Source organism: Uranotaenia lowii, chromosome 2 (genome assembly GCF_029784155.1).
Source record: "Uranotaenia lowii strain MFRU-FL chromosome 2, ASM2978415v1, whole genome shotgun sequence".
Classification (NCBI taxonomy): Eukaryota; Metazoa; Arthropoda; class Insecta; order Diptera; family Culicidae; genus Uranotaenia; species Uranotaenia lowii.
The window spans coordinates 22,397,587-22,412,264 of record NC_073692.1 but is presented as its reverse complement, the minus strand read 5'-3'; the positions used below and the strand labels follow the sequence as shown (position 1 = coordinate 22,412,264).

Here is a 14,678-nt window from a genome sequence, read left to right as displayed (position 1 = left end):
TTCGATTCAAATTTTGGAATACAAACCGGTCCGGCCTAGTTGCCCGGATTTTGTTGAAAGTGGTCGGATTTTTTTCGGATATATTCTCTTCAGCTTGATTTTAAAATGTTTCCACAAATTAAATTTAGCGTAAAACAATTATTTGCGTCTTTCCCTTAAGTTTGATGCATTTGATGTCCTGGACAAACTTTTACAACGACTAAATGCGATTATTTAGAATGAAATAACTATAGAGTTATCATAAAAATTTCTGAGATATAAAAATAATTTTCTAACAGTGATAAGATAGAGGCCAATATGTGGGTGCACGGATTCACCGCAGTTTTACCAAAGTATGTGCACCTCTGCATTTCTTAGACTAAAGATTCTGCATATCTAAAATGCAGTATATGACATACCCGGCACCATGGCTTCGTGTAAACTATTGTGGATGAATGTATGTCGTGTCACTGTTTGAGTATATACTGGATGAATGTTTCGATCAACTCCCTAACTGGTCAAAAATTTATAAAATGAATAATTTTATAAATTTACCACAGGTATTCCGGCATCCGTGTATATACCTGGCCAGTTTGCAGATGATCGATCATTCTTTAATAAATAAATATGAATGTTGAATTTTCACTTACAAATTAACATCTTACCTTGTTACCATACCAACTTACCTTACCTAATAAAAAGGCAAAACTATTTTTCATCTGCTCAAGCTACTTCTCTTTGTGTACTTGAAAAATTAACCTTATTCTCTACCCTTCAGCATTTTTTTACTTGAGTATTTTATTGATTTCAACAACACCAAAATATCGATGAATCCCCTCACTCCCCTCATTTTCGCTTTTCATCTTTTAGATTTAACACTTAACCCAATAAAGATTCTTTTTCTCTAAATTAAATTTTGCTTAAACAATCTTCGCTCCCCTGCTTTCTTTGACACTTGAAGAACCTTTTTTTCTTCCCACTTTCATCTTGCGTGCGGCCCCTAAATTTTGAGCACCATTATATTGTGAAATCAATATTACTTAAACCGAACCGATTTTCACAATCGAAGCAAGCTGAACCGGAATCACCTGCTGGCGCTACCTCCAAGACCACGCTGTGATAAAATAGAGACCAATATTGTTCTAAAATATGGTAGTACTCAATTTTTCTAGAAACTTTGTCGAAGATTACAAACATCAATCTCATGAAGCAAAAATTAAAGGCAATTTTTTTTTATAAATTTGTTTTTTTGTTTTTTTCCTCATATCTTTTCAGAGTTATATTTTGTTCAGCAAGATTTAAGATATTCATCATGCGCATCTTTTGTGGAAAATAGATTACCAAAATTTGTTTTTGTTTTGAAGTTATCAGACGATTTGTGTTTAAAACTGGTTCTTTTAGAGGGTTGTACTCCATTTACCCGAAAACCATTGCCCAGAATGAAAAATCCCCAGAATTCCAATCGCCTGAAAGAACCATTCCCCAGAATTTTTTTCCCCAGACGATCCATTCCCCAGAAAAATTTTCGCCAGAATGTACCATTTCCCAGAAATTTTTTCACCAGAATGAACCATGTACCAGAAATTTTTTCGCCAGAAGGAACATTTCCCAGAAAATTGAAAACATTTATCCTTACTAGAAATTATTTAAAAAAAAAGGAATTGTTACAAAAAAAAAATGGGGTTTCATAACTTTATCCTTTTGCGGCAAGGCCGCAACCAACGAGGATGAAGGGGCTGAGGCGGCACAAAGCCGCCGAAGCTCCCAAATCCGAGGAGGCCGCCGACCCGCCGTCGGAAGCGGCGGCCCTAAGACATTGGGTAGGTCTGCCGGGGCTTCCTAGGTCTGCGTGAAAGCTAGGGGTGATCCCTTAGCCCCGTCCGCCACGCGACAGCGTGAAGGACAAAACGTCTTTCAAGTTCGAACGCGCAGCGTGAGGAGTCGGATACCAAAACGGTTTTTAAAGGACCATGGTAAGCATTGAATCAACTAAAGTACCCAAACCATAAACAAAGCACAATATTGGTTCTAAAATAAATTTAGTTGGAAAATTTCAAAGTTTCATTTAAAAAATCATTTTGAAAAAATTAATTTCGAATCATATGAAATATTCAAGAATTCATTAAAAAAAAATAAAATGAAATAAAAATAAAAATACTAGGGGAAAAAATCTGGGATTTGTGCCATTCTGGTAAATGTTCCAATCTGGGGAAAAAAATTCTGGGAAATGGTCCATTCTGGGGAAAAAAATTTTGGTAAATGGTGCATTCTGGGGAATTTTTTTCTGGGAAATGGTTCATTCTGGGGTTTGATTTCGGGTATTCGTCATTCTGGGAAAAATTCATTCTGGGCAATGGTTTTCGGGTAAATGGGATACAATCCTTTTAGAGCTACGCTAACTCCAAATGCAATAAGTCGTTAATTTTATCATTGATTGAGTTTGAAAGTTCATGTTGGTCTTCACAATGTTGGAAAAAATGGACGTATATTTTTGTTTCAAGTGTTAATCGTTGTTTGAAATTAAGTAAAAATCGCTTAAATCTCTTGAAAAATAGATAGAATTATTAACTGTGTTATTTAAGATCTTAAAAACTACAAGACATATTGATGTGAAATTTGACATGCAGTAGTTTTTAGAGTAAATGATAGTTCCAGTGAAGTTTTGAGTCCCTCCCATCTAAGAGAGGTGTCCCTTACACAATAATATAATAATACTAATTAGAGATCATTTGATCGTGAAATCGGTAACTTTTTAAAATCCTTAAATAAATGTTCAAATAGCTTGATGATGTATTCTACAATGTTTCATAATTTTAAAATATGCAAGATTTTTAGCAATTTTTTCTAATCAATTCACCTAAAAGTGAGATTGTTTCTCTTTTTTTCATTTATCATTCAATCACAAAGAGGACCTTAGAGAAGTTTTTGATCATTAAATTTTAATAAACATTGTTGATGGCACCAAAGTTCTATCTTTGCAACAACATGTTCATAAGACATTTTTTAATAAACATTCATGTAAAACGAAATATTTATTTTACTTTTGCCAAAGCAAGTTTTGAAGCCTTATTTATTAGACTGAGTCAATTTCAGGTCATTTATGAATTTCTCAAACGCTGGAGTCCAAAAAGCTTCGTTTTGGCTCAGAACTCATTAGCACCAAAACCTTAAGCAGGCTCAGTTCCAGAGAAGAATGTAAAATGATGTTGATTTTTCAGTTCAAAATAATAAATTTCCCCAACCCAAACCAAGAAGTTCAAATTTACTCAAGTAATCGTTTCTTAAAAATTCTGCAAAATCATGGATGGTCATTTTAGTGACTTTGAAACCCCTAATTTTAATAGCTAAATGCATTCATAACCGTTCATAAAAATAAAATGCAAGCACACTGTACCTCAATTTTGAATTTCCATGACATTTTAAAATGATGAGTTTTTTTTCAATTTTATCTCCGAACGATGGATCCACTATTTCTACAAGATATTCGAAGTTTTAAAATGTGTGTGTTCGACTTTTACCAATAAAATCCCAATATTTCAGGATATATTCCAGCAAAATATTAAAATTTTCTGGATGATTTTTGAAAAATGAAACGAAGATTAGTGAAATTTTTGAAAATTTTATCGTCTCGATCAAAAGTTTTGCGAAGTACAAAATTTCAGTATTACACCAAAAATACATTTTTTTTTAAATTAGGACAAATGACGTTTTGAAATCATATTTCTATCTATAAACTGGTAATGCTTTTGAAACTCGAAACAATCATTAATTCTATCCTTCCTGTTCGCGAAAATTTTTGACAAAAATTTATTGATGGATTAGTGGAAAAAATGTTGTTCTCACCAACCGTCCAATGTTCTATGAAAATCTAATTTTTCAGTTCAAGCCTTAAATATTGTACCTCGTGTATAGTTTGATTCAACCGATAGAACTTTTCAAGAATTTATCCCATTTTAGATTTATTTTCTAACATTCATTCTGTCAAATTTCGAAAATAGGCACGGCGTTGATTCTTGTTCATATTAATAGTGGAAGCAGAAAAGGTTCGATTTTCGTAGAATTTCTGTACCTTAGATTAAAACTTCATATTTCGTGAGATAATAATATGATAATTGATCTTAATTTAAAAGAAAAAAAAAACTTAAAACATCATCAAAGTAAAAAGTTGAAGCAACGATGCGCTTGCATTGCATTTCTAATGAATTATGAAATGTACTGTTTACAAAGCCGTGCGAACGGGGGGGAGGTTTTAGGGGTTTAACCCCCCCCCCCCCCCCCATGAAGATTTTTTCCAAGTAAAATTTTTCCCGTAGTAACGAAAAATTACTTGATCTTAAAATGTATTTGGAAATAAGTGTTAATAAGCAAGTCAGAAATTTTTCTCGCCTCCGGCGGAATTCGGTCAAACACCTTTGGCTTGATACATTTCAATCTACGAGACCTTTCGACTTTCACGAATTGAAACCAGCATTGATTCTAAATTTCAACTTGCAATTATATCAATCCTTTTTATTGGAACTCGAAACTTGACATTCAAAAACCCAACCTCGTATTCAGAACGTAACTAAATAAGAACAGAGTTTGAAACGAACCATTTTTTTATTTAAAAAAATTGTATATGTCATTATAAATGTTATGCTGATATGCAATATTCTTCAAGAAACCAATTTTAGATTAAATTTTATCTGAGATTTATTTTTCTTCTAAATGCTCAACACAATAGGTTTTAATAATTTTCACAAGGCTACAAAATTTGCATTTTTCTGAGGTGACATGCATTTGAAAGGTAATTTCGACTAATTGGGATACCCTGAATCTTAATATGCAATATTTCTATCAATCAACAGAATAAATAAAAAGCATTAGAGAAATTTCTGCACTTTTTATTATAATTAGAAACATATTATTTAAAAATAAAAGTTTCAAATAAATTATCAACTTTCCTCAAGACTTTCCTCAAGTAATGATATCTATCCTTTTTTTAAACTCTCGAATTTTACTTTTTTAGATCATGCATCTTTTTCATCATGATATTATTCTTTCATTGGATGGAGTATGATAAACAGAATCATAATCAAAACCTTCAAAAATGAAGGTATTTTTAGTAATCAGTTATCAATGATTGATTTCACTTAAAACTGAAACATTTAAATTTCCTTATCTCCAAAACTAAATGTGTGCGACCAAATTTGACTAAAGATTCGAGTTCAGGACGCTTAAATCTGCCAAATCAATCATTAAAAAAATAAGCACCAAAATGCTGTTGCCTTAAGTTATCAATTAAATTCTATAAATGTTATGATGAAACGTGTTTATTAAAAAAACCTTCTTAAACGTTTAAAAAAACTTTTATTGTTCATGTTTTTATTTTGTTTTAATTTTCAAATAAATCTACCGAAGTTCAAGTGCAGTTTTTCAATTTTTCAATAAACTTGCCGAATTTTATAGTCAAACTATTAAAATTTTAGAAATATTTTTAACAAAACTACCTTTGATTTTAATTCTAAATTTTTGTGTTCTTGACACATAAGCCCTCAAATCTAAATTTTTAATAAGAAAAACATAGTTTTAAACTACTGTTTTTTCTTTGACCCAATATTTCAATCGAAAGTGACAAACTATTCTGAGCTTGTAATTTTAAACTTTACTAGGGGAGATGGGGGCATAATGGCCACCTTAAGGAAAACGGTTATTTAACCATAGAAAATAGCTATAATATGGAGGTTACATTATTGTTTCGTGTTCAGACACTTGAAAAGCCTATTCCCTAACGGGCTGAAACGTGAAAAACTAGATGAAAACGTTAAAAAAATGCATTTTAAAAAATTTTGCCAAAAGCTGAAAACCAGCCACTGTGGAGGCATAATGAGAACCCCCCCTGAGGCAGTATGAGCACCATTAATCAGAGCAAGATGTGCGTTTCTAGCAGCGAATTCAATTCGATGAAGTCAGGTGAGTCGTAGATTCATCAAACAAAGCAATAACAAAATAATCTAGATCTGTTTGTAGAATACAAACAATTCACGCACGCTCATACATTAAGTGCTTTATTCGGAGGATGATGCTACTAGCCGCTCAATCATGAATTGTGAATGGAAAAAAAATCACCTCGAACAGAAATCTAACTCTAGTCTTTTGATTACCTCTCCGACACCTTACCAATAGGCTAAATCGTCGGATTAAAACTAGTCAAGGTGTGGCGCTATAAATCAATTTTAATTCGCTGCTAGATTCTACGGCAGAAAATGCTCATTATGCCTCGATAATATGGTGCTCTATATGCCCCTAGTCAACAAATTTAAGTAAAAACGTGTTTTAAAATTGATAAAAGTGAAAAATCAAAAATTTTTTGATGGTAAAAATTGAGAAACAATGTGTACATCATGTTGCAGTGCGTACATTATAGATCAAGAGTATTTTAAGATCATAAGAGCTTATTTCGTGGTGCTCAAAAATTATAATACTTTCGTAACTTGTGAACCAAGCTAGTTTTTTTTAAATATCTCTGTAAAGATGATAAGGAGATTCCTTTTTTTGTGAAAAATTAATACTATAGGAAGTACGAAACAAATCCTCATGAAAATTTATTTAAGAAAATACGCACTTTCGTAGAAAAGCGTAGTTCTCATTATGCCTCGGGTGCTCGTTATGCCCTCATCTCCCCTACCTGCGATGGAAAATTTAAAAACTCTTCATTATTTTTCTTTTAAATAAAATCATGTTTTATGAATCGACTAATCATGATTAGTTTTGCACCTGATTGGACATTTATTTTAGAACTCAAATTTGTTTGAAACTCTGTGTTTTGTAAATATTAATTTCATAATTGCTTAGAAATTCTTTTGGAACAAATTTCTAGTTCAAAATCATCAACAATTCGGAACATCATTTTGAAAAAAACTATCAATGACTTATCAAAAATTTAAAGTTTTCAGTGTGATATGTTGAGAAAATGTTGGTTTTTTTTTCAGTCAATTTTTTTTAGTTTGTGTGGTAATCATGAGTGAGAAACGGTGTTAGAAATCCCTTTCCTTTTTTATTGTTAATTTTTGTTATTGTTTTCAGCTAAATTAGAATTTCGAAAACCCCCCCCCCCCCCATGAACGGGTCCTTCGCACGGGCCTGACTGTTTACCTTCAGCCAAGTAGGTATAGATATAGTTTTAAATTTTTTTTAAAAACCTCAATACTTTATAAAATTTTTATCTTGGTATAAATACTTGAGGCTCTCAAGTCGAAAAAGTTGTAATCGAGAGCAGACTTTTAGATTTTTTCAACAACTATTTTTAAAAATCTACCAGGTGGGATATAAGCTTATCGGAATAAACTCTTTAGTTCCTTCATACATCTAAAACAGAATGACTTTCATCTTTATTAACATATGATTATTGCACGTTTGTAAAACTAGAATTAAAATTGAATTGAAGCTGATTTCAATTTCAAAGTATCAATGTGAATGAGTGATACTTTCAAATAGTATTTTTGTATAAAAAGCGGGATATATAAAAAAAAGCAGAATGGCGCAGGACATTAAAAAAAGTGGGACATGTCCAAGGCTTTGTAATACGTTCATTTTGTTTAACAACATTAGATTTTGCTGAAAAAAAAAGGAAAAACTTCCTAACAGATTGTGTACAGCAGAGCAATTAGAAATGATTATAGTGGTTCCAAAATCGAGAAGTTGTAAGTCCATTCAACATTTTGATTTCGCGAATTGATCATCAAGTTTCCTTCAATTGAATGCTTAAATGTTTTTATTTTTGTACAACTTTTATATGGTTGTAAAAATTTTGAAATAAAACTGTTCTAATGTGTAGAATCTATTCAAATCAACACGACGATGATTTTGGGATTATTTTTTCTATTAATTGGATTGTGGTATGTTTCATACATTTAAAACAAGAACTGGACTCCTATGAACGTAAAACAGGGTTGCAGAAATTTACTAAACTATTTTAAATTTGACTTATAAATCGATTTCTTTTTTGTTTAGAATTTGATAGTTTGGGTAACATTGATCAATCTCTGTTTTGATGGTTTAAACGAGTTTTCTTGATCATAAAGGATACAAAACACTTTCATTATATATGACCCATTCCAAGCACCCCTCAACTGGAGAACCGATTTTTATTTTTCATTATCAAAATATAAATTACATAGCGTTAGAAAGGTTATTTCTTGAGTGTCATTTTCCATTAAAAGATTTTCAGTTACCTTTTTTAAGAATTGAGTATGTTAACGTTGAAATTTAAAAATTTTAGTATGAAATTAAATTGATTTTGGCAAATATTCTTTATTTATAACATAACTTTGTCAAAAATCTAGCTATGTCAAAACAAATAACTGCAAAATGATGGTAGAAAGGCCATCTTTTAAGCATGATATAAGATAAATAACAGTTACTGCAAGTTTAAGCTCTAGAATCGTTGATAAAGGTATCCATTTTTAAGCGTTGTGACGTCACGAAAATTCTACTGTTTTTAAATTTATGATTTACTGAAATTTCACATATTGTCGAGAATTGGAGGTCTCTTCAAACTTTTTGAGTGGAATTTAATGCAATTTTGAGATTGAAAATCGGTTTAGCAGGTTGTGAGTTGCACCCGGGTAAAGAATGCGTTGTGACGTCACGAAAATATATTTACTTTTTTTCGAAAACGTTCAAGACTATTTTTACTTCAACACTATGATAGTATTTCTTCAATACAAGTTCAACACAACAATGTGCTTCAATAAACGAATTCTATTATTAAGTTTTTAAAGAAACTAATTTTTTTTTGCGTTAACTTAGTTATTTTTAAACATTTCTAATAAAACATATAAAACAGCGCTTAAAAACGCTTGATTCAAGAATAAACAAACTATCAAACAAATGAAATCCTCATCGATATTGTAAAAGAATATTTGTGAATCATAAAGCAGATAGTTATCTGTGATTTGAATAAAAATCTTGTTAAAGATCGAGTTCTTCATATATCTATGTTAGAATGAAAAACACCGCTAGTAGCTTCTATTTCTTTCTGGCATTATATTCAAACAAAATAAGTTCCATGAAATAAATGTAATGAGATTAAAAAAATCTGGTAAACTAGTAAACTTAAAAGATTAACTTTTTTATTAAAAAAATTCATAAGATTTTCATAGAAAATCTATATATATAAAAAGCAATTTCTGTATGTTTGTTTGTTTGTTTGTCCTCTATAGACTCAGCCGTCTTAAGAGCTAGAGGTCTGAAATTTGGCATGGATACTCATTAGGACCAGGAAGGATGAAAAATGTTTTTAGATTTTTGGATGACCCTTTCTGAAGAGGGTCGTCCATACAAGACAAATATTGTTTTCACGATATTGACGTTATTTTTCGTCGGATTGTGTTGAAAATTTGCACATGAGTGTTTTGAAAGATGAGCAATCGATTTCAGGTGTCTAATTTTCTGTAAGGGGACAGCCAAAGGGGTCGTCCATATTAATTGTTCGCTGTTTTGCGATATTGACGTTATTATACGTCGTATTCAGATGAAAATTGGTACACGATAGTTTTGAGTGACGTGCAATCGATTTGAGGTATCAAATTCAGTGTAAGGGGCCGGCAAAAGGGGTCGTCCATATTAAATTTTCAGTATCTTAGTGTTATTGTCGTTTCTATACACGAAACTATATACGAACTAAAATCAGGGGTCGGCCAAAGGGGTCGTCCATGTTAACTATTCACTGTTGATGCAATATTGTCGTTATTATACATCGGATTCAGACAAAAATTGGTACACGAGCGTTTTGAGAGATAAGCAATAAATTTCAGATATTCAATTCAGTTTAAGGGGCCGGAAAAGGGGATCGTCCATATAAACCTTTCAATATTTTTGCAATATCGACGTTATTATATATCGTATTGGGATGAAAATTTCCACACGGTAGTTTTCAGGGACGGACAATCGATCTCAGATGTCAAATATTTTGCCAGGGGTCGACGAAAAGAGTTGTCTATATGAATTAATTTTTCACGTTTTTTAGCGAAACTGACGTTATTATACAATGGATTGCTTTGAAAATTTGCACACGGGAGTTTTGAGGGAAGAAGGACAATCGATTTCTGATATCAAAGTTTTTATAAGAGCCCCCGAAAGGGGTTTAGCGTTTTGGCAATAATTGCGTTGTTATGCAATGATTTAGTCGAAATTTATACACGTGGTTTTTGATTCCTGATTTCATATTTTGTAGCAGACGACAGACAAAGTGATCATCCAATATTTTTGCAATTATTACTTAACAATGAATCTGGAAAATGCTTGGCAATTGACTTTCATACAAACTGTTCATGACATATTCCAAGTTGAAAGCGAAACGGAGTTCGTATGGGATCAGCTAGTTAATAAATAAAATTAATTAAATTATTTTAATAGAAAACTGCTTTTATTGAAATTTCCACCTCAAAGAATGTCACTAGAAAATCTAAATCGAACCCCGTTTTCCCATAAAATCTCACAAAAGAGACTTTGAATTGAATTACAAAATTTAATAAATTCAAATATGTACTAGAACAAGGTCTAATGCAAAATTTGGGTCTGATTATTGTAAGAGAAGGGGTTGCACAACGCACCTGAAGTTTGTATGGAATTATGTAGATTTTGTTCAGCATGATAAAAAAAACCGTTTTTCGTCAATAATTTAGGTCTTTATAAACCAATTTATCTTTTAATTTGAGTATTTTAAAGCTTTGAATATGACAAAATTTCATCTGAGGAACGCGTTTCGATTAGAGTTATCATAAAACAGCTATAATGTTCAAAATTAGCGTCGATTAACGATCATTCATGTATTTTTTGAATTTTACCCATCAGAAGCTAATTTTTGAAACTCAAAAACCTTTTTAACTCAACCTGAGATAAACTATTTGTCATAATAAAAGTTTTGTGAATGACTATAATTAAAACAAACCAGCCGATAGGGACTTCAGAAATTGGTGCATAACTTGGTTTTAATGTCCTTCCAAACCCAATTTTTCATAATTCCATACAAATTTTAGGCTCATTGTGCCCTCTATTTCCGTGGGCCAATCCCCTAATTTGGCACTGGACTTTGTGTTAGGCCTAGGATCTATTTAAGCTTGCAACTTATAAGATTTTCATTAGATGACTGATTTAGGCACTCTAGTGTCGATTAACTATCTTTGGAAAGATCGAAGGCTTTGAAATTATCATTTATTTTTCCTTTCCTTTGCAATTAAAGATTAAAAAGATTTAGAAACACATTTCAACGCTTTTACGAATAAATATTTCCTAGTTTTAGTTTTGTCCTAAATAATATTCACATGATCGCATAAAAAAACTTCAAATTAAATTGATGTGAGCAGTGTTGCAAACCTTATCTGCTTATATGGGCCTTTGAGTTTAAATTCCTTTTAATTTTTGGGAATAAATGGATCGATTTCATCACCAAATCACATTATTTATTAAGTTTTTAAGCATTTTAAGTAAATCAAGCATTAATTTTAAGATTATACTTTGATTTATTTCATGTAACTAAACATCAAATTTCGTGACGTCACAACGCTTTGCAAAACCCTGCTTTAAAAAAATGGTGCGTTGTGACGTCACGAAACTGAATCGCCCTAAAATAAATTGAAATCAAAATTTGAAAAAATCAAAAACAGCAATTTGTTGGTTGTAATGAATCGATACTTTCCTGAAATTTTCATAAAATTTGATCAAATAGAAGAGCTGAAAATTGCGGCGTTGTAAAAAAAACTGAAAAGTGGGAAAGGAGGCGCGTTGTGACGTCACGATTCTTTTTACTTATATTTCCTTAACTATTTGTTCTATACAAATACTTTTGGTTTCAAATAGTAGAGAATTAAATTTTGACCTTATAATGTACAATTTTCAACAATGTGCGATATGACCTGTAAAACTTACGTACAATACACCAAAAAATTGTTTTGCAAACGTTGTGACGTCACGCTGGAATGGGTCATATACAATTGCTAGTAATTGATAAACTAAGGCAGTTTGTGTGTAAAGGCCGAACAACAATTAAAATCGGAAGGTGGACAATGATGCTGCATAAATTAAGGGGCTAATTTTTTCAAAATTACTCATAAAATTTTAACTACAAAAAAAGAAGAAAATGTTGCCTTCATTCGAGTCTCTGGGCCCTCGCACTATTCTCCTTTAATTTTTTCCTTTAAATTTCACCAAATAGCGGTATTCGGCGAACGGCCTAATACCGAATATTGACCTTTTCAACTATTCGATCGAATATTCTGTCAAGTTCCTAATAAAAATATAAAAACGATTACTTCAATTTTCTTTTATTTCTTCCATCTTAATGCCCCTCATGTTTTTCAGTCGATTATTTTCAACCAGATGATGTTTTACAAGAATTTTTTCAAGTAGAGGTTTCTCAAATTTTCAAAATGTCACCAATAATTGAAAGCACATCAGATGATTAATCGCTTCTTGGACGTTCATCACCAAAAATAATCTGTTCCTATGAAATCTGAATCAAAACACATCGAACATGCACCAAAATACTTGAAATTGCTTATTTCATATCGAATTCGATGAAAGTCAAAATTGCGCAAGATATCTTACAAATAGTTGTTGAAAAGAACGATGATTTTTAACCTTAAGCATACCATACTTTCTTCCACACGATAACCATTCAGGACGATTTTTGAAAAATTTGTAAACAAGGCAAATCTGAACCAAATCTAGGTCAAAAATATACAAGATGAAATTGAAAGAAAAATTAATTGAAACTTAAAATTTTCGTTGAATCACAGCAGCAGTGTTAAGATCGTATCGAAGGATAAAACAAAAAATTCTGTTCGTTTTGAATTTTTTCAAAATTGTTTTTGAGCACAAAATATAAAAATTATCAAAACGAATTTTTTTTTCTTTGTTTAAGCCAATAATAATGAAAAACCAGGGGCAAAATCCGAAAAGTTTTAAACAACATTTGGGCTTCCCGGACAAATTTGACTTATCTCGAATTCTTAATTGGAATCATTGGTAAGCCTGGAATCTGGAATAAACGATAAATCAGAGTATAAAGCTATATACAGTGAAAGATACACGGATAAACATAAGATGTTTCACTGATAGCTTTAGTTTTTGAAGATTAAGAAGCTTTTTAGTAGTACTTTTGAATATTTTTTAAATTTAACAAAATCATTTGAAAAATTTGACAATTTTGTTGTTGTAAAAATTTCAATCAAAGCTACCCCGTTGATCAATGTTACCCCGTTTTACGGTATCTACATGACTTCAACCATCTATCGAAAACTGTGTATTTCAATCTCTTTAATCTTTATAAATGCTGAAAATCAGTCTATTTTAGAATGTTATGATTTAAACACAGAGCTGTCTGTTCATATTTAAAGATTTGATTTAATTTAAAAATATCAATTCCAGTAGTAAATTTAAATTTGAAAATAATGATGATAAATCCAAATAAGGATCAATGTGTTGAATCCTTATTATGTTTTTTTTTAATTTTCAAAATTAAAAATTTTGTGATAATACTTGAGGCACTCGGCATAGGAATGGTGGCCGGAAAAGGCTTGAAATAATTCAATTTATCTCAATCTATATGGTGCAGAACCTTGTGTTTTTTTTTAAGTTCAATGTTCTAACTTATTCGAAAAAAAAAACATGAAAAATCAAACACCCAGACAACTTTGAAGCGCATTTTCTCTCTTCAAAATTTTTGATTCAATCCAGTTTAAATATTTAATAATTTAATTATTCTTTTTTCCCTTTTTTTCAGGTATAGAACGAGTTTACACTTGCCACAGGACTGAATCGGTATGGATAAATCGTCTGCAAATTAGTTTAAAATAATTATAATTATAAAGATAAATTATCATTTTCGATTATTTGTAAATTTTTCGTATCCTATAAACATTTTAAGAACCACAAAGAAACTAAGCCCGAAATCACCAAAATTTGGCGTTATCTATCTCAGAAACCACTGGATCAAATTCATCAAATTTAGTGTTTTTGAGTTATCAAAAGTGTGTTTACGACTATGTATAACGAAGTTTCTTTAAAAGATTTATCACATTTGAGTTATGCTTCTCAGTGAAGTGCAGACGCGTCTAGAGAAAAATCGAGATAGCTCGTATTCGGTCCGCAATGTTTAACACATTTGTTGACGAAATTTGTTGACAGAAAATGTGAATGATTATCATTATAGCACCTTAATCTTTAGTAACGAACCCATAACTCTCAAAAAACATCAACGTGCTCATGTACCTCAACCAAAAATGCCCGGTAAATTAGGTAAAGCTGTAAACACTTGACGAAATCTACCGACCATCCCACACTTAATCCACATCGATAAAATTGAAACCAATGATCCCGAAAGGGAGTTAATTAATTTGCCTCTTCAACAACCATCGATATTCACTCGATTGGAGCCCAAGAGGGGCTTGTTCCGCTACAGTCGATCTAGGAGCTAAGCTTCTTAAGAACATAAAGGTGGGCCAGACTTACCGATCCAGAGGAAACGGAAAACGCCCCTAAGAGTATGCCCTCCGAAACGAACCTTTTATTAGTCGTCGGATGATTTTATTACTACTCCAATCCGGTCCATAAATTTTAGATTCCGTTCCGACCGTTTTGAGATAGCTCCATTTGCGAAAAGCGTAACCAGGGAATAAAAGAACCCTAGCCGGCAAGATCGTTCTGCAGCGCTATCC

General features: G+C 31.6%; 1 protein-coding gene across 1 annotated transcript in view; it reads left to right on the top strand.

Annotated features, from left to right (window-relative positions):
• The window catches only part of LOC129741151 (uncharacterized), a 380,499-nt gene extending 366,749 nt beyond the window's left edge, over positions 1–13,750 (top strand). The window contains exon 14 of the mRNA XM_055732859.1: positions 13,745–13,750. Coding sequence (XP_055588834.1) covers positions 13,745–13,750 — 6 coding nt within the window. The remainder of the gene's footprint in view (positions 1–13,744) is intronic.
• Positions 13,751–14,678: the final 928 nt, after the last annotated feature.